Below are 21,709 nucleotides of genomic sequence, written 5' to 3' on the forward strand. Positions count from 1 at the left end.
CTTAATAAGTTGGTCAGCAGTACCGCTACCAGGATATGAAGTAGATTACACACTAAATGCTACTCATCATTTACCCACTAAAAGGCAGCAGCACTCTAAGCAACATTACCCCATGTGACCCTTTACTCCCAATTTTCTAAAATGACGACAATCAACAAAAAAAAGAAAGTTGACTGTGACGGCCGACGCTTCAAGGATATTGGACTAAGGAAATTGGACTATTTCTTCACTAAAATACGCAACAACTGTGTCCATCTCATTTGCAAAGAGACAGTCACTGTTTTTAAAGAGTTCAATGTGAGGCGATATTACCAAACAAGACATGCTGACATGTACGACAAGATTACAGGGAAGATCGTTGTGAGAAATTGAAGCAACTTGAAGCTAGTTTATTTCACAGTAGTATTGCACAAGAGCCCGAGAGTCGAAAGAACGCCACAAAGGCTAGTTGTGAGATTGTTGAAATAATTAACTAAATAATAAAAAAAAAAAAAAAAAAAAAAAAAAAAAAAAAAAAAAAAGCAAATGTGACGCACAGAAGTGCTTGCTAAAATTTGCTTAAATATATCGTTCTTAGGGCTGTCAAATGATTACAATTTTTAATCGAGTTAATCACAGCTTAAAAATTAATCGTAATTAATCGCAATTCAAACCATCTATAAAATATGCCATATTTTTCTGAAAATTATTGTTGGAATGGAAAGATAAGACATAAGACGGATTTATACATTCAACATACTGTACATAAGTACTGTATTTGTTTATTATAACAATAAATCAACAAGATGGCATTAACATTATTAACACTCTGTTAAAGCGATCCATGGATAGAAAGATTTGTAGTTCTTAAAAGATAAATGTTAGTACAAGTCATAGAAATTTTATATTAAAACCCCTCTTAATGTTTTCGTTTTTATAAAGTTTGTAAAATTTTCAATCAAAAAATAAACTAGTAGCTCGCCATTGTTGATGTCAATAATAATTATGGTGCTGAAGCCTGAAAGTGCTGAAACCCATAAAATCAGTCGCACCCAAGCGCCGGCAGAGGGCGGAAAAACACCCCCCCCAAAAAACAAGTAACAAGTGAAAATTACACTTTGCTGTCATGTTAAGCTGTTTGAGCAGGGCATGTGCGTTAAATGCGTCAAATATTCTAACGTGATTATTTTAAAAAAATTAACGCCCGTTAACTCGATGATTTTGACAGCCCTAATTGTTCTATGTAAAAAACGTCAGCCAAGGTCGGCCCCCCAAATTTTTACGACACCAAATCTGGCCCCCTTTGCAAAAAGTTTTGACACTGTTGTAGACGCTACAATACAATAATAAAATATAATAATATAATAAAATATAATAATAATAAATAATAGTAATAAAAAACAACAAAAACAAAAACAGGAGAGGTAGGAGATTCAGAACCTCACCTGCATATTGAAATATATGCAGTATATATTAGGGGTGTGACGATACACACAAGTCATGGTTCAGTACGTACCTCGGTACAGTGGTCACAGTTCGGTGTGGGTTCAGTACAACAGGAAAAACGAAAAGGCTTTTTTCCTCACAGCATTTGAAAGTTGAAGTTAGTTTACAGTTACACTGTCATATAGGTGAATTTAAAAATAATAAGTGTGACCTACGTTTTTTGGGGGGTAGGCAGGAATGAAAAAACTAGTTCAATTCCATCAGTTATCTTTTATGTGAAATATGTTATACAATGTATAACATATTCTAATAACGTGAACAACATGAAAAGTACCGTCATTTACTTTGCTGAGTAACTCATTACTCTTACAATGAGGTAACTGAGTTATTAATTGAATTACATTTTGGAAGAAGTAATTTGTAAATGTAACTAATTACTTTTTTAAAGTACGATAAACAACACTGCTCACAAAGGCCAATCAGTCCGGGATAGATCTTTCTCAACGTTGAGACAGGCAAGTAAAATGTTGGTTATCTCACATTTCACCAGAATTTTTCTTTTTAAGGAAATGGGGCATAGAAATAACAAAGACTTAGAAAGCCACCTGTTCAATATATCTATTTCAGGTGTTTTCCTTATCCCTTGTCTGTTTTAACAAACACAGAGAATTCTGAAATGGCAGCATTCCCACATGTTCCAAGTCAAATATAGAAGCCGCCAAGTACGTCAACAAAAAATGAGGGCAGAAAAAAACCTCGAAAGTTTGGGGCAGGAGAAAGACATTTGAGATTCAATATCTTCGAAAACTACAACACATGGGTTTGTTCTACAAATCAGTTTAGCTTTCTAGGAGTGAGATAATAGGGGAAAAAGACGAAACGCATTCCTTGCAGTCAGATTCACCCAGATTGCTACTATCACAGATTGTATCTTTGAGCATTGATGTTGTCACTTTCAAGGCCCTGTTTTTGCCATGCTCCTAAGACCAATTAAGACTCTCTGCTGCTTCCTTTCTATCACCCTCACACCGGGTGCATTAATTAAGAACTGACAGCAGTGTCTAACCCTCAGCTTTTGCACAATAGGACACTCAAGGACAGCAAAGTTATTCTTTCATTCATCAGTGTCACAGAGAAATTCAAATGTGGGTATACACACCCTTTCAGGTAAGGCTGAATTCACTTTAATATCCTACATGACTCTCCCTGTTGTGTTAGAGTGCACTTGCTAATTACCAGTGTGGGTAACTGAGGGGGCAGGTGTTTACACGAAATGGAATTTGGTAATTAAAAGCTCTATTAATAATTTCCACTTAGCCCATTCACATTGGAGGTGAATGTTCGGTCTTAAAAAATTTAAATAGGAATGTTATGCATAACAGAGGTATAGAAACCCCTCAGAGGATGCATATTTGAATTCCATTTTGTTGTGTGTATACACAAAAAAGCACACCCGACTCTGGCTATGCGCTCAGGCCAGTCCCCTTGGTGACGACATTATGGCCACATACAAATAATCTTTGAAGCCCAGATGCCTGTGAATTATATAACATGACTGACGTGTGTCTGAAAAGCACTGACAGATTCAAGGTTGCTTATACTCTACAAAATGCTTGCTGCAGAGTTAATGTGTTGATTTTCCTTGACGAGCCTTTATATTTTTTATGATTTGCTTAATTTGAGGTTATTTCTCTCTGTGTCAATCGCTTATCCAAAATCGTTATTTCAGTCAACTCCTGTGGAAATGGCAACGCCTGGTGGTCGAGAAGAAAACAATTATTTGTGTCCAATTAATATAATAATTTTACCGATTTTGAGGTTATTACATTTTGGATAGATCACGCCTGGAAAGTTGATACGTTTTGTGCATATAAACACACGCAATGTGACGTGCTGTACTGCACTGCTGCAGTATTGCTCCAATATGTGAAAATCAGTCAACTATAACAGGTTAATGTTGAAAACGATTTGGAAAAATGTATACAGTGATCCCCGCTACTTCGCGCTTCAAACTTCGCGCCCTCAGTCAATCGCAGACCCCCCCCCCCCCCCCCCCAAAATACAGAAGAGCTGTCCTGAGCCGATCGTGTAGTCTGACTCTCGCTCCCTCCCTCCCTCTTCCTGCTCTTTGTTTGTCAAGCCGTGCCCTGAAGTTGCTTTTTAAAGTTAACGTGGTTGACAGATGTTTGTGTCTGATTTTGCTAGTCACGAATTTCAAACGTGCAGCATGCATCAATCATCATTTAATTTGTTAAACAGTTGCTGCGGCAACTCATTGTGTGTAAGTGAGTAGTGGAGTGAGTGGACTCACTCAATGAAGCATTTAGTAAACCCAAGCATTTTTCCACTACAGTACTTTATTCTTGTTTAAAAATAATTCAGGGGGACAGTAACATGCTTAAAACATGTTTAAACTAACTATAAACTAATTATTACATTTGAAGTCGTTAAAAAACATTTTTTAAAATATACTTTTTTTTTCAATTATACTTTGGGGAAAAAAAGGAAAAAAACATTTTTTATATGTATCTCTTTCCATTGCTAAATCTGAATAAATACATTGAACACACACAATATATATATATATATATATATATATATATATATATATATATATATATATATATATATATATATATTAAGAGTGTGACAATATCTCGATACAACGATATATCGCGATATTTTGCAACCCGATGGGTTATCGATATGCTCCCACCAAGAATCGATACTTTTATTTAACATATTGGCTATACAATGGAGTATGGATGCTGTAAACTGCTCAATGTTTGTTGAGCAATTCCTTGGCGGTCCACTAGGGACGCTCGGGAGTGGCGGTGAGGGTAAAGTGCGCACAAGTTGTCTAGAGAAGAAGAGAGGAACTCCAAGTGGGTTGAAAAAATAAAAAAGCTCCGTGAGAACGGTGGAGGAAAAAATGAGAAAAATATTGCTACAAATCACACATGGGGACACACTTTAGATTTTACACCAACAAGAAAGGAAGTAAGGTGAACAAGGACTTTGCTGTATGCAAGAATTGTCTAAGAAAAATAAGTTTCACTGGGAGCTGGTGACGTAGTGGACACTGGAGTTTGTGAGCTTCGCTTTCATCACTTGAGGTAAGAAAGTTTTGCAATGTAATTTACTTTTTAATTTACATGTATTATTTTAATGAAATTTGGTGTTGAATGATATAAAATAAACCAGGACCCTAAACTGGATGAAAATGAATATCGAACAAGCCCACATGAATTTACCGATTTATTTGAGAACCAATTTCCGTCTAGTTTACCACACAAACTGTTATTACTGTCATTTTGATACAATAAGCTATAAAAATGGTTTGAATAGGTTCCAAGATATATAAAGTGATGTGCATGATAATTAATGTAGCCTACATATTAAAAATAGGTAATTATTGAATTTTTAATTTCTATACATTCAATTCATATTTTTTTTAATTCAATACTTCCAACACACACAAAAATCAGGATTTCAACTCAAACGCTATGAAGTAGCTAATATTTTTTGTTTTATTTTGTTGTTTTTAAGGTGAGGAAGACTGTGACTGAGCAAGTCTGACATCTTAAATGCTGAAGCAGATAGCGGAAGTGCTCAAACCAAGCAACAAAGTTCATAAACGAAGAAAAGACCCACCAATTTTATCATTGCCCCACTCCAAGCTCAACTGCTGACACCTACGGCACTTTTTATTTATTTATTTTTTTAAAGATTTAAAACTTTAAAGAAATTAAGGGTGCCATTCATCATGATCTCTCCAAGCGACATCAGTGGTCGTGGTTGGTTTCCTCTATATGTGCAGGGGCACAATTTGCAGTAGATTTTTATTTAACAGCAATGTTGCACAGAAAAGGTGTCACTGTTTAATAAATGACTTTTTTTTTTTTCGTTTCAACAGTTGTATCGTAGAATGTCATGTATCCAATTTCTGACCAATATATCGATAATTGCTGTATCGTGATACAATCGTTATCGTGAGCCTTGTATCGCGAATCGTATCGTATCGTGAGGTGCCCTGAGGTTCCCACTCCTAATACATATATATATATATATATATATATATATATATATATATATATATATATATATATTTGTGCTACTTCGCAGTTTTTCACTTATCACGGCAGGGATAGTGGGATCACAGTGTAACTATTCTAAGGACGGAAAAGTTCAACTTGTATTGGATGAAAACAAAGAATCTGCATAAAATTCTATTAATACAGCATAGGAATATCAATTCAATAAAAACTAAAGCATATAGATAAAAGCTGAAGGCAGTAACCTATATAAAGCATATAGATAAAAGCTGAAGGCAGTAATCTATATAGAGTCAGTTAAAAAAACATGCAACAAAATTGTTGGCTGGTATTATTTCTTAATGAATCATTATTTTCTTTCTCCTCAAAGTTAAAACTGCTACAATAGGTGTGCTATACTGTTAAAAAAATCATTTCATGGGTGATAAAAAGTCTAAAAAAAAAAACTTCCTGGGATTTCAGCTACACTCCTACAGCTAATGAGCGCCATAGGTGTAGGTGCACAAGTGCTAGGTTCCTAATTTGTGAAGTTCCTCTCTGCGGGAAAGTAGGCAACCTCATCTCGCGCATGGAGTGGCTTGTATGACATGTCCAGGTCCCCCCTGGGGTGATTTTTGGTAGAACAGCATTAACACCATAGGGAGCAGTACTAAGGAGCAGCATAATTACAGCCTCTGCTGAACATCATACATCCCTCCCTTCATCCATCCATTCAACTGGACAGCACAGGATTGACCACAACCCTTTCATTCCTTTTTTTTTTTTGAGTGGAGAATCTTTTATAAACCGTAACTTTCTAAAAATTCCATGCTATTTTTGAGATCCCTGTGTGTTTTCCTTTCGTTAGGAAGTGATGGGTAGCAACACTTTAAGTCACATCAGTATTTGGTTATTGATAACTAACAACCATGTGGAATACACCAATGTTTATCCCAATACAAGTACTAAAATCTACTTCCTTTCATTTAAGGGATGGTAAATGGTTTCCACTTGTATAGCGCTAAAAACATACTTCTCCACATCAGTGTTGTTTACGTCAACGAACACTTTTTTTAATGCCGATGACGAGACGATAACGAGCTAAAATTGTGTTTTGGGAGACGAGAACATAACGAGCCTAATGCCAGTTTTTATCTGACGAGTACGAGATGAACACGCGTGGTAGTTTGTGTCACATGTTCACAATGTGTGACGTTTGATGTGTAGTTAGTGAAAGTCTCATTTCTCTAAGCTCACATCTTTCTAGATGGAAAGATTCAACTCTGCTAATTAACAGTTGGTGGTTACTTATCATTTTAAGGAGATGAATGACAATGGATGCAAACAATGCAGGAAGTTCAGACATTTTCTTAAACATAGAAATGGTAATTAAGAAATAACTTCTGCATCTTAAAGCAACACTAGGTAACTTTCCAGTTTGGTCGATTTTAGCGACACACCGGCGAGTGAAAGCCGGGCCATTGTTTATTCTTGATTATCTTTTTATCCTGGTAGCCTCCCTTTTTCTTTTTGTCTCCTCGCACAAAACTTTTAGTCTCTTTTGTTGCTTTACCATCTATACAGAATGGCTTACCGCAAGCAACACGTCACTTATGCGCATTAATATTCATGACGTTAGCGATTGTTGCGAAGCGGGTATACTTCCCGTTTGTCCCTAATAGTAAATGCATAGAAATAGTGTACGAACGAGATGTTTACTGAGCTAAACCTACCAATTCTGTCCGAAAATGATGTCCCTGGAGCCAAATTCACTAGGAAAGCTGTGGAAAAACATACGAATGTTCAGTTAAAGCAATGGCTTGAGTGTCAAGGGCTGTAAAAGACGGGAAAAAGAAGCGACCTGATCCAGACTTAGCTTTTTATTGACACCTTTTTCTTGTGTGCATTCCCTTACGGCACTGACAATGACATTTTCCTCTTTCAACAATCTATCCTTTACCACCATGTGCCCTGTCTTTCATATATATTATATCCTCTGGTTGTCTTACGTCTCTGACCGTTCTTGGGCGCAATTTACATTGCTATTTTGTGTAGTGATCGCAAATGCTACTCAGAGACAGCCAATAAACACTTTTAATTTAACAAATTTTAATTCTATAATTTCTTTACACTTCACTCTTAATAAAGTTGTTTTCTTACAACAGAAAAGGTACAGTTGCAGTCAGATGCCATTTTAATTTTTTTCAGGTCATTCATTGTCAGACAGAAGCAGCACGGGAAAACTCCACTCTAAAAAAATACGTAAAAATATCAAAATGGCTTACCTCTTCGTCCTATGTAGGACCATGGCCCCCAACAAAATGTTTACTGCATATGAAATGTGAATGGCTTCACCTTGCTAGCGTTAAACTGGTCTTTTGGGCGTCCGCGCAAGTTAACCCATTCTTGACATTTTTTCCTCCGAATTTTTGGTTTCGGGAAACGTATGAAGAAAACATCCTTCATATGTCGTAATGTCTACAGTCGTTTCTACAAGTTCCATAGCAGCAGTTTTTGATCAGCATGTTCTTTTCTGAGAGATTACCGGAGAAAACAAGCAAAAATAACATGGATTGTTTGCGAAGGCCTGTCTATAATGTCCCACTTCTGCATTACGATGGCGACGTCACGGTCTAAAAATTTGTGCGGTACGCTATTGGCGCGAAAGCATTTCCATCAACTTCCGTCTTTATAAGGAATGGGGAAAAGGAGGAAGTGACGTATGCCGTAATGCAGTCAGCCTATTTGTAGTTTTTTTGTGTGTGGCTGTGTTCCTGCCACCCTCCTCAAAGGTAATTAGTGCCGGTGAAAGCGATACAGACCCCCTCAAGATATAAAAGCGGTGTCATTCAACTAGTTGTCAGTTGACATATCACAAATATTATGAAAATATGTTATAAAGGTTGAAAAGTTACTTAGTGTTGCATTAAAGTAGTCATTTTAATTTCAAGTCAGTGTTATCAGGTTTTTTACTATTTCAAATTATATACCCGGGAAAAAAAAATATGACTCCTTGGCCAGGTTCATACTCATACCTTTCCTCAAGCAGTTTATCTTGAAACATCCATCGCACATGTGGTGTTGGAAAACCCGTGGCCACACAGGGCAGCAAAACACTGGTGCCCAGCACCTTAGTCACAGGCACAGGCTGCACAAGGAACTCCATCTTTCTCTCATCTCCAGTTTCTAAAACGAGAAAAGAAGGCAAGTCTAGGTTATGGCAGGGGGTAATCTTGGAGTGAGTTAGTGAGCCATAGCACCATCTTTCAAATTAAGAGGGTCATCTATCTCAAAGAAAAAAACTTCAAAAGAACTCAGGTCCAAAGCATAGTTGTTCTCGACACCCGAACTAAGAGTGGTCGGATGAAAAATGTCCATGTCACCACTTGAAAGCAGTCGGCTCTCTGGAGCACGTAAAAACAAAAACAAAAAAAATGGGGAAAACGCGAACGAGATATCTTAGAGATCAATGATGAAGTTAATGTAGCTAGGCCTGCAATAAACTAAAAGTCATATTTGGCCTCTATCAGTGATGTCACCTTGCATTTGCAGTAGTTTAATAAAAACAATTTTTAGGACTTCTTTAAGTCGCTTTCTGCGAGTGCCCAGAACTCCCCATTTAACTTAATTCCAAGCCAATGAAAACTTTCTTAAACATGTGGTGAAACAAAGTTTTCATTTTTATTCATACAGCTCTGTAATTGCAGTATAGTCATGCTTTTGACGCTTTGCACCTTGGAGGAGACGAAAAGATAAATTCCCTGACTGGGGTCTTGTTCAAGACTAATTTATGGCTTTTAAAATCTTCTCTTTGCCAGCGGGAACCTAGTGCCTAACAACTTAGTCAACAAAATGTGTAGCAGATGAGATGTGACAGTGCCACAGAGGAATTCCTGACTTCTAAGGCATTCTCTGATAAGACCACCGAAAGCAACAAAAGTCTCTTTCCAGCTGGGCACAGTTTTTGCTTAAGGCAATTTAGAGCAAACGTAATTTGCTTCTGAAATTAGAAACAGCAGTTGTCACAATTCTCCCCCAGATAAGAATGAAATAAATCCATTAATCCAAGCAATTCTGTTACTCCAAGTTGATGCATCTTTTGAACATTCCAAATTAAAAAAATCTATTTCATTAAAGATTTAAAATGTATCGCAAACATCATTTTTCAATTATTATTATTATTTTTTATTCATTCCATTGCTATTGGATAATTATTGCAAAACAAAAACGGCACATAAGACAATAGGAGACTAATTTAGTTTTAGTAGTATGTATTATTCTCATTTTGGTTGGTGACCCATCAATTGCTTTTCACATAAGAGCACAACAGCTACAGTCGGGCAAACTCTGTGCAAGTTCTGCCACTGGAAAATATTAGAGAGGCCTGTAATTGTCAACATGGCTAAACCTCAACCATGAGAGACAGAATGTGGGAAAAAAAACAGAAAATCACACTGTTTGATTTTTTATGAATTTATTTGCAAATCGTTGTGGAAAATAAGTATTTGGTCAACACCAAAAGTTCATCTCAATACTTTTTTATGTACCCTTTGCTGGCAATAACGGAGGCCAAACGCTTTCTGTAACTCTTCACAAGCTTTTCACACTCTGTTGCTGGTATTTTGACCCATTCCTCCATGACGATCTCCTCTCGAGCAGTGATGTTTGGGGCTGTCGTTGGGCAACGCAGACTTTCAACTCCCTCCACTGATTTTCTATGGGGTTGAGATCTGGAGACTGGCTAGGCCACTCAGGACCTTGAAATGCTTCTTACGAAGCCACTCCTTTGTTGCCCTGGCTGTGTGTTTGGGATCATTGTCATGCTGAAAGACCCAGCCACATCTCATCTTCAATGCCCTTGCTGATGGAAGGAGATTTTCACTCAAAATCTTTCGATACATGGCCCCATTCAGTCTTTCCTTTACACAGATCAGTCGTCTTGGTCCCTTTGTAGAAAAACAGCCCCAAAGCATGATGTTTCCACCCCCATGCTTCACAGTGGGTATGGTGCAATTCAGTATTCTTTTTCCTCCAAACACGAGAACCTGTGTTTCTACCAAAAAGTTCTATTTTGGTTTCATCTGACCAGAACACATTATCCCAGTCATCTTCTGGATCACCCAAATGCTCTCTAGCGAACGGCAGACAGGCCTGGACGTGTACTTTCTTCAGCAGGGGGACACGTGTGGCAGTGCAGGATTTGAGTCCCTGGCGGTACATTGCGTTACTGATAGTAGCCATTGTTGCTGTGGTCCCAGCTCTCTGTAGGTCATTGACTAGGTCCCCCCATGTGGTTCTGGGATTTTTGCTCACCGTTCTTGTTATCATTTTGATGCCACGGGGTAAGGAGGGAGCTGAAAGTCCGTGTTGCCCAACGACAGCCCCAAAACAGCACTGCTCTACAGGAGATCTGCATGGAGGAATGGGCCAAAATACCAGCAACAGTGTATGAAAAGCTTGTGAAGAGTTACAGAAAACGTTTGGCCTCCGTTATTGCCAACAAAGGTACATAACAAAGTATTGAGATGAACTTTTGGTCTTGACCAAATACTTATTTTCCACTCTAATTTGGAAATAAATTCTTTAAAAATCAAACAATGTGATTTTCTGTTTGTTTTTTTTTCTCCACATTCTGTCTCTCATGGTTGAGGTTTACCCATGTTGACGATTACAGGCCTCTCTAATATTTTCAAGTGGGAGAACTTGCACAATTAGTGGTTGACTAAATACTTATTTGCCCCACTGTACCTGGTTGATCCGACCAGTTAGTGCTTCATGATAAATCAAAACCAATATGTATCACAACAGATGTGATCAATATCAATAGAAAGGATGTTTGATAAAATGCTTAATGGGGAAGAAATCAGAAAGAAAACCCCGATCTTGGATTGAAAGCCATTCTGCAGCATATAGGCAAGGCTACAGTATGGTGTTTGATTTTTGACACAATTTCAAGCACGCTAGTGAACCCCCCTAACCCCAAAAAATCCCCGCTTTGAGCACATAAAAATTATTCTGTGAGGCTATTCCGACGAGATATTGATACTTCCCCTACATGCACAGCAAGAATGTAATAGTTCGTGAGGATTTGTAGAACAAGAGCAACTTCCCATGCCACATTCACAGTGCATTGTGTGAACAACACATTAAAGTTTATCCAACATCAACACATGCTTTAGGTTAGCGTCTTCACATTATCCACAAATACATATTCATGTAAATGCTAGGGAAGCATAGATGTAAACAACATTACACAGTACACTACGTTTGATTACACGGAACACAATGACAGTGTTCATTCCTTGAAAACTTGTATATGGCGGAAAACACAGATAAGACTGAAAAAGCCGCTTCTACTCTTGCACACCTCTTTAAAATACACTAGGGCTGTCAAATGATTAACATTTTTAATCGAGTTACTTACAGCTTAAAAATTAATTAATCGTAATTAATCGCAATTCAAACCATCTATAAAATACGCCATATTTTTCTGTAAATTATTGTTGGAATGAAACGATAAGACACAAGACAGATATATACATTCAACATACGGTACATAACTACTGTATTTGTTTATTATAACAATAAATCAACAAGATGACATTAACATTATTAACATTCCCTTAAAGCGATCCATGAATAGAAAAACTTGTAGTTCTTAAAAGATAAATGTTAGTACAAGTTATAGAAACTTTATATAAAAAACCCTCTTAATGTTTTCATTTTATTAAAATTTGTAAAATTTTCAATCAAAAATAAACTAGTAGCTCGCCATTGTTGATGTCATTACACCATGCTCACTCCCAAAACCCATAAAATCATTTGGACCCAAGCGCCAGCAGAGGGCACCAAACAACAAAAAACAAGTAACAAACTGACACTGCTGTCATTTCAATCTGAGCGAGGCATGTGCATTAATTTAATTGCGTCAAATATTTTAACGTGATTAATTAAAAAAAAATTTACCGCCCGTTAACGCGATAATTTTGACAGCCCTAAAAAAAACTGATGTATTTTAAGCCAAAAGAACTGTTTTGTTTGATAGAACAATATGTCTATATGCTGCTATAGCAGTTTCATGGTGCATTATGCCTTGGGACTATTTTTAATTTGCCCGTTTTATTCTGGAGACCCCCGTTTACAGACACCGCACAACCGCTTTTGTTTCAGCCCAGTCATAAAAAGAAGGTAAGTAATAATTTTTGTTCTTTGACATATCTATCATTTTTAGCTTTGAATCATTAATTGATGTTTAATAGTTAAAAAAAAATATATATATATATATAAAATTATTCACTTGCATATTTTAAACTTTTAAACAAATTACATCACAATGAAAAAAATAGTGCCTATAAATAGGTCACACATATACTGTATATACCTCATAACTACCGCTTAATTGTATTTTTTTTGTTGCTGTCGCATTTTCCCCGATATCTGAGATGATAAATAATCGATGAACTAAGAAAAATTGAAAGAAAAAAAAACGTTTAAAAGGGTAAATATTTGTAAAAGAAAATCTCAACCACTCCTTGATGTCTGCAATGTGACCCTTGTTATATTACAGCGTTCCACTCATCTCCAAAAAGTCGGGCTGTGGCCATTCACAGCTGTGTCTTGACACTTGATGAGACATACTGCATGGAGTTTTTGGATCGAAACAAGGTAAGTACGCTATAATATCTTGTTAAAATTATGGTGTCTTTAATTATGCTCTCTCATGCTCTCACCTCGAGTTAGGGTTTAGGGGTTTAATTAAAAAAAATTTTTTTTTTAATGCCCTCACGTTCAAAATTTTTCTTTCCCCAGAAAATTGAGATTTTTAAGCTTTTCAGTAATGTATCACACATGCATATGGGACAATTTTGAAATTTGGCCAAATTGGGGGTCTCAGAGCGGAGCTATTTGAGTGTTTTCTGCCATATGTTTTAATATATTTTAATATTATTTTATCATTAAGATATTTTGAATGGGATCGTCCCTGTGGATCGTTGTGTTTCATTGTAGTTTAGCATTTATCTATTTAATATTGCGTCTTATTTTGAACAGAAAAAATAAGTGCAATGTTGATTGAGTGATACAAAATCCATGAAGAATACTTTTAGTCTATAAAAAATTAATCAATTCATCGACAGCAAATCTATCCTTAATTATTTTGCAACTATTCTAATAATCAAATCATTTAGAACCATTTTTAAACTCATAATTAGAGGTGCAACAATTAATCGGTTAATCGACAGCTATTTTTAACCAATTAATCGTTTAGGACATTCAACTTAAACTTGTCTAAATTCTTGAAATTATAACATACAATTTCCCAGTAGTAAATATTACCAGATTTCTTTGTTACATTTTTTTTAAGTCAAAGTAGGACATGAACAAAAATCTGCGTTTACTTTGGAAAACAATTCATATTTTTTCCAATTTTGGGACATCTTACTGTCTAAACTAGCTTCTTAATAAGGCTGCAACAAATAATCGATTAAATCGTTTAATAAATTAGTTGCCATCAAATTTGATAATCGATACAGTTGTAGAGTACAGTTAAGTCAAGAAGCTGTAATAAAATATTTTGAAGGAAATAGTCATCCATTTTGTCTTCATTGTTACTTACAACCAGGGGTCGCGTTAACCGAATATTTTCCGTCGTTGACCGTTTTTTTAAAACGGTGACGGAAAAAACTGAAGTCCATCTGTCATTTTGACAGGTTGCAATTCACACCCCAGACCTCAGGGTGGCGAGTGAGCATATTAATTAGCTATTGTCTCTCTTGATGCATGACGTCGTTGGCCTTACTCGGAAAAATGTCAAAGCAAAGTGTCCGAAGTTTCTTCAAAAAGCCCCAAAACGACGATGGTGTTGATAAAAGAGGTGAAAAAAGAGGGACTGATGCAGTGGAGGATGAAGGATGACAACGAATCAAGTGAATCGCCGGTTCACTCCTCACTTCGGCGAGCAGTTGAAAACGCCGCCAATTACCAAGAAGGGCAGAATTGGTACCACGGTGAAAGCGGCATAAAGCCAAAAAAGCGGACCAGACTAGCCAGAGCCTGAAATTATTTTAAGGAAAATATGGAGGGTGCCACCACTGTGTGTACTCTTTTTGCCAAGCTGAGCTCGCATACCACGGTAGCACGTCGGCTATGAACGAACACTTGACGCGCCGTCACCCAGGTGTATTTCGGAGGACAACAGGAAACAACAAGCTAGCGGATTGTAAATCCATACAACTTTCTAACGATTTTTTAAAAAAAATTGATGTTTCCTTTATGTGCGTCGTATCAACGTGCATTTTTATTTAATAATAATAATAATAACAATCAATTTAAAGTAAATAAATAAATAAATTATATATATATATATATATATATATATATATATATATGTATATATAAAATGGAATTATATAATATTTCATTATTATTAAATGTATTAGGATCATGGAAGGAATATATATATCCTGTATATACATAATACAGTAAAAATATATATGGAAACACAGCACTGGCCTGCTTACTGGAATCCATGACTGCACTAATGTTAGTTACTTTATATTATAAAGTATTATTGTATTATTGTGTATATACATATAGTGACTGCATCAAGATATACAGTAGTCATTTTAAAAATTTAAGTGACGGGTAAAAATAGATTATGACCGGATTTTTATGACCCTGTCAGTTAAAATGACAGACAACGAAAAAGTCTCGCGCACCCTCTGCTTACAACAGCTGAAAACAACTTCAAGGTAAATTATGAAGGTAATTGAAAAAAGTGACTTTTATCCGATTAAGCGTTTAATTAATCGTCCGATTAATCGATTATGAAAATATTCTTTAGTTGCAGCGCTACTTATATTCATCAAAATTCTCTTATTTTAGCCTGTCAAAATTTAACATTTTCTTGATTAATGTAGTATTCAGTCAAAATAAGACATTTGCTAATATTTGTTTTTGATTTGGAGAAAAATGATCAATATTCTACCTTCATTTTTTGACACGCAGTGGACCAAAACATGACAGTATCATATCAACTTCAATGGAAAAAAAGTCAATTTAATCCATTACGAAAAATAATAATTTGCAAATGCAATATGAATAACCTGCAATTAGCCTGCAATTTAAACCTAAATCGGTCTAGGGAGTGTTTATCGAACTCACAATCATTGAATTAATTTCAACAAGAATATAGTCTGCTTGACATACCAGGCAGGATCTGGAGCTGTGCCTCTTCGCTGGACTTTGATGACCCCACATTCTCCACTAAGCAGCGGTAAAGACCAGAATCACTTTCTGTGGCATTGCTGATGACCAAGGCACCAGTGGATAGCTGGACCAGCCTTGAGTTGAGCTCCAGGGGCTGACGATCTTTCTCCCAGCGGGTGAAAGGCACCAGGTCTGTGTTGACCTCACAGGCCATGATTTGGCTGTCACCTTGACGCACAGTGGTAGGTGCTGGCTGGCTGGCGAACCTGGGCATTCCTTCAAAAAGGATAAGAGATGTTACAAACAAATCTTGATATAAATAATATTTCCAAGTAAAAATACATTTTGACCATTATTTTTAGATTCCGTTGACAGGTATTTCTGTGTCCTCAAGGGCCACTGTGGGCCCTGGTGTTTGTTCCAACCGATCCCGCATAGACAGTTTAACCAACGAGGTTAAAATAAGCGGAATCTGACTGCATAGAATGATTACACTTCTAAGAGACCTTGGTGTTCATTTGTTTATTTGGAATGAAATCGTGCACCCACTGAAGATCTTTGTGGAATAGTTTAGAGACCCCTAGTTTAACGCATAAGGTGTAAACTGTTTTCTTAAGATACAGATACATACAAATATATTTACAGTGGTACCTCTACAGTCTACGGCAGGGGTGTCCAAACTTTTTGCAAAGGGGGCCAGATTTGGTGTGGTAAAAATGTGGGGGGCCGACCTTGGCTGACGTCCTTTACGTAGAAAAATATATTTAAGCAAATTTTAGCAAGCCATTCAGTGTGTCACATTTGCATAATTATATTTTTTACTTTTTCGACTCTCGGGCTCTTGCGAACTACTGTTGCTGTGAAATTAAACTAGCTTCAAGTTGCTTCAAATTCTCGCTGCATATCTTCCCTGTATACTTGTCGTACATGTCAGCATGTCTTGTTTGGTAATATCGCCTCACATTGAACTCTTTTAAAACAGCGACGTCGCAAATGAGGCAGGCACAGTTTTTGCATATTTTAGTGAAGAAATAGTCTAATTTCCACCTTTCCTTGAAGTGTCGGCCGTAACAGTCAACTTTTATTTTTGTTGATTGTCACTATTTTAGAAAATGGAAGTAATGGGTCACACAGAGTAATGTTGCTTAGCTCTTAAATACCTCCAACATGAAGCAATTATCAGAGAATCCCTACATTTGGAAAATAAGGTCCTAATGAAACCTTTTTTTCAAATTTGTAAAAAGAAAAGTCAAACTGAATATGTGTAATAAGCGCTCTATATCTAAAATCCATGCTAAATCGTGTTTTTTTCTCATGGAACCTGCAGGTGCATGTGTTGACTTGCATCCATCACTTTTTTTTTTTTTTTTTCCCCAAAAAGAAATGTCAAAATTCTAAATTAGTCTCAAAATCATGAAATTTTAGTTGTATCAAACGTGATACATTTGGTAATAAAGGGTTAAATTTGCTGCTGCCTTTTAGTAGGTAAATGAAGGGCAGCATTTTGTGTGTAAGCTACTTCATATGCTGGTTGCAGTACTGCTGACCAATTCATTCAGTCTGTGTTCGGGCCAGACGTTATTGATTTTATGACAGAGGCTGGGGGCCAGATGAAATTTGACCATGGGCCGCATTTGGCCCCCGGGCCGGACTTTGGACATGTCTGGTCTACGGTATATACAAATTTAATTCGTTCCAGGACCTTGTTTGTAAGGCGAACTCGTCGTATGTCGAGCGGGATTTTGCCATAATAATACATTCTAATTCCATTAATTCATTCCACAGCCCGAAAACCTACACTAAAACATGAATAAATACTGCTGGTACTATTACAAATGGCAATTATACATTGCAATACAAATAAATTATAAACAAAACTCAAAATACCGGAAATAATAATATAATAATATTAATTCCTGTAATAATGCAACAAATCGGGTTCTATTGTGGTGGATGTGTTTTGCGTGCTGTACCTGAACGCACCGCGTAGCTGACATGACAGAGTGAGATACTAGGTGCAGAAGAGATTTTACTTTCTCTTTTAGTGTTCTGTTGTTGGCATCAGCTGCGGCTGACAGTTGCTGTGTTGTGATGTAAAAGTTCTGAAATGATTAAAACCTTGACGAAGCTGGCAATTTCTTTGGCGATATTACAATAATAATTAAAGATGCACCGATACCGATACCAGTATCGGCGGGGAGGGGTCGATCCGGCCCGAAATGGTGGTATAGGTATCGGCGAGTACCAACAAAAAGGGAGCTGATACCATTTACCGGTCCAATATTATAACACTTGACCATAGCCTTTTTTTTCCTCCTTACCCTCACTACACTCTCTGTTGTGTGATGACACGTGATCACTTTGCATGCCAAGCAGCTATTGCTATTGGCCTGCTCCAGACTAATGAGAGCGGGCCAATAGCTGCTCTTAACCAATGCCAGGGCAGCTTTTTCATATATAGGAATAACAAACCACGAGAAATGGCGGCGGTCTGGAAATATTTCAGCATAGAAATTCCGTCAATTACAAACAATGGCTGCATGCAAGACTTGCGGCCTGAAAGTTTCAAGAGAAGGGGTTAAATCGGTCAGTTTCAACACCTCAAACCTGATAAAACATTTGAAGACGAAACGTGAACGAACACAAAGAGATTAAGGCTACAACAGCAGCAACTGCTACCAAGTGAAAGGGGGCAGGACCGGAGCAACAAACCCTGGTCATATTACCTCGCCGACATTACTTTTATTGTCTTTCACTGAAAGAAACGCCGCAGCAATTTGAGACCTGTTTCAAAAGTAGGGTTGTCACCTTTCAGAAATAAAAATAGGGGACGCCGCCCTCGCGCCCAAAGCCGTACAGGTAACGAAAAAAAAAGACATCCCCAAAACTCCTATAATGCATAAAAATGTATCTATTTATATATATTCCGTATTGGTTCAATACGGAATACAACTTTTAATTGCAAATTCGGAACTATTCCTTATTTCAAAAGACTGGTGGCAAGCCAATTCAAAAGTGCTGAAGAAGTAAGCAAAGTAAGCTAAGCTAAGTGGCTAAGTGTGTGTTGCTGCTGGTGCACAGAGAGGGAGGTTAATAGAGAGACAGGATGCTTTGGTCAATTATTATTAGCGCTGAAACGAATACTCGAGCAACTCGAGTTAAAAAACTGATCCGAGTAATTTTATTCACCTCGAGGAATCGTTTAATTTTGCCAGCTCTAACCATCACGTTTTGCCCGGAGTACTTTTAATGTGGGACAACACGCTGACGTCACGTGCATAGAGGAAGAACCAATAAAAAAAAATACCTTACTGCAGCCGACAGCCGCTACAAGCTACGCCGACGTTGTTACAAACTACGCCTGCATGATGCTACAGTTGTAGCAGGTAGCTAAGTTCTGATGCGTCTCATAGATATCATATGTATGTAGAACTAGACACGAAATGACAGACAGGCCGGCGTTAGTAAACAGCCGCCATCTTAAAGCAGTAGACTACATAGCGCTAATAAATTAGATTAACGTTACTGTCACTAGCTCACGTAACGTTAGCCCTGCGGAGGGCTAGTTTTCTATTAATTATGACCACTGTCGATGCGTGGCTAACGTGTCTTACATACAGGCTTTATTTAATCTGTGAAAACATAGCGCTGTAGAGTGATGAGGGTGTAAAATAAAAAATAATGCTAACTGTCAATTTTAGCTCAGTAGTCATTGCTGGATAAAACACCAAGTAGCACTGGTCCCTAATATGCTCCAATACAGTAGGTATCATACGTACATTTATTTTGAACACTGCAAAAACTCAAAATCCTATCAGGACTTGCAGTTTAGACTAACTTAAAACTTAACTAGAACTTAAAAATAGCTTGACACAAATGGAAATTCTATTGAAACACTTGGGAAAAGCACCTAACTTTTCAGTGATGTGTTATCAAGCGTAATGACATTTTTAGGTAAGAAATATACATATTTTTTTATTAAGATCTATAAGTTTTTTTTTTAAGTAAAAGCAGTGAACTGGTCTTTTTATTCTAGTCACCTCTGAGATGCAATTGTTGGCTGTTTTCAACAATGTACATCGAAAATAAAGACATTGATTGACTGAAAATGATTCAATATTAGATAAAATGTCTTGTTTTCTCATGTATATTAATAATTGCTGTTTACCTAAAAAAAAAAGTTTTATCCGATTACTCGATTAATCGATAGAATTTTCAGTCGATTACTCGATTACTAAAATATTCGATAGCTGCAGCCCTAATGATTATCACTTTTAATTTCATGAAAGTTGCACTGTTTGGCCTTTGAGAGCCAAAACGCAGGGTTTAAAAAAGTTTATTCATTCATTGTATTTTTACATTCTTACTGTTGGGTTAGTATTATACATGTTTTAATTTCAGGAATTTAGCAGTATTTTGGCCTTTGAGAGCCAAAGGTTTATTAAACTTATTTGTCACCCATACCAGGTATGCAATAAAAACTTCTACTGGATTCACTTTGTATATACAGTACATACACACACACATATATATATATATTATATATATATATATATATATATATATATATAATTTCAAACAAAGAGGTATCGGTACCGGCCGATACTGCACAGCCAGGTATCGGTATCGGGGCCAATAAATGGTATCGGTGCAACACTAATAATAATAATGGCGAACGGAGGTCAAAGGAGGACCGTCGGGATTGTAGACATTCTACAGCCGTATTGTCGAGTCAGTTTACATACGTGCACACCACTCTCTTATTTTTCTATCATTTCCATCTTCATTTCAATGGTAAGCATCTCCTTTTTACCATCTGCATTAACTTTCTTGGAACCCGTGTTGTCTCTGACTAGAAAATCTGCCGTGCGTCATTCTTGCAGGAAAACAAAGAAACGGTGTCGCTGTCATAAATCGTCGTATTTCGAGCATGTTGTCGGATGTAGGAATAAATGGCGGGTCAATGTCGGATGTCGAAAAGATTGTAGAAGCGATCGTATGTCGAGGTTCAAGGTACCTACCCTAACAAACGACTTCAAGGGGTTACCAACACCCAGCGCTGATTTCCAGTGAGTCACAACTACAATACCATCGTCACATATTCCAAAACATTCAAGATGTGATGCAAAACAGGAGACAGGGAAAACTAATTTGAAATGAATGTTTCCACATGCTGTTGGTGCTTACCTCTAATTTCATTGCTTCATAAAATTTTCAAGTGTTTGGAGCCACTGATATGAAACCAACATTCACAGGATGTGTTTGAAACAACTGCGTGTAATTACTTTAATTACAGAGCATCTACAATATGTAAACAGCAAAGGGTAATTAGAGAAGATGAATAACAAGGCCACGCCATCAACCATAAAAAGCAGAACTACAGGGACCATATCGGGCAAGCTGCGCTTGTAGGTGTGAGATCAGCAGATAGCAGAGTAAGCAAAAATGGGAACCATTTTTGACTGAATTTGTCTTTTGGTAGGTTTGTTATCAAAATCTTCCAAAAACACATACCTTTTTGGAAGAATATCCAATGTCTCAATTGAATCAACCGTTTACCTTAATTTACTTCTCACTGTATAGAGATCTCTCAAGCCAGGTGTAAAACTTTACATTTATGTACTGCCAATTATGTCTATGAGAATGTGCTTTAAATGCGTTTCTTCTCTCTTAAAACTGTACTGTAAGCACTTTGCCAAGATGGAGTGCAATCTCAACTTGAAAGTAAAATCGAGGAGTTAAAGACCACCTTCAGCTGATCCGCAGCTTTACTGAGGTTACTACTGCAATAAGGAGCAACCAATCACATAATGTATGATTAAGGACTGCACACATTACAAAGCTCAGAACCATATCCTTCAGTAGATCAAATATTAGTCATGTTTTTATCATAACTAGATGAGAGGCTGGGTGAATAATTCATAAGTAATGAGGGAATTCTGCGGTACAGATCTGGCTTTTAATAATGATTTTATGTTGTTTAAAACTTTGATAGCAATCCCAAGAATCTCTTGTACTAGCAGTTTTACATAGTTTCATCTTTG

The 21,709-nt window shown here is 36.9% G+C and overlaps 1 protein-coding gene across 9 annotated transcripts in view; it reads right to left on the bottom strand.

Annotated features, from left to right (window-relative positions):
• Window positions 1-21,709, bottom strand: part of neo1a (neogenin 1a) — a 303,823-nt gene that overhangs the window by 140,112 nt on the left and 142,002 nt on the right. For all 9 annotated transcript variants that reach the window (XM_057834057.1, XM_057834073.1, XM_057834013.1 and 6 more), the window contains exons 3-4: window positions 15,666-15,941; window positions 8,495-8,645 (exon numbers count right to left, since the gene is read on the bottom strand). In XM_057834057.1, coding sequence (XP_057690040.1) covers window positions 8,495-8,645; window positions 15,666-15,941 — 427 coding nt within the window. The remainder of the gene's footprint in view (window positions 1-8,494; window positions 8,646-15,665; window positions 15,942-21,709) is intronic.

This window comes from Corythoichthys intestinalis, chromosome 1 (assembly GCF_030265065.1).
Source record: "Corythoichthys intestinalis isolate RoL2023-P3 chromosome 1, ASM3026506v1, whole genome shotgun sequence".
Taxonomy (NCBI): Eukaryota; Metazoa; Chordata; class Actinopteri; order Syngnathiformes; family Syngnathidae; genus Corythoichthys; species Corythoichthys intestinalis.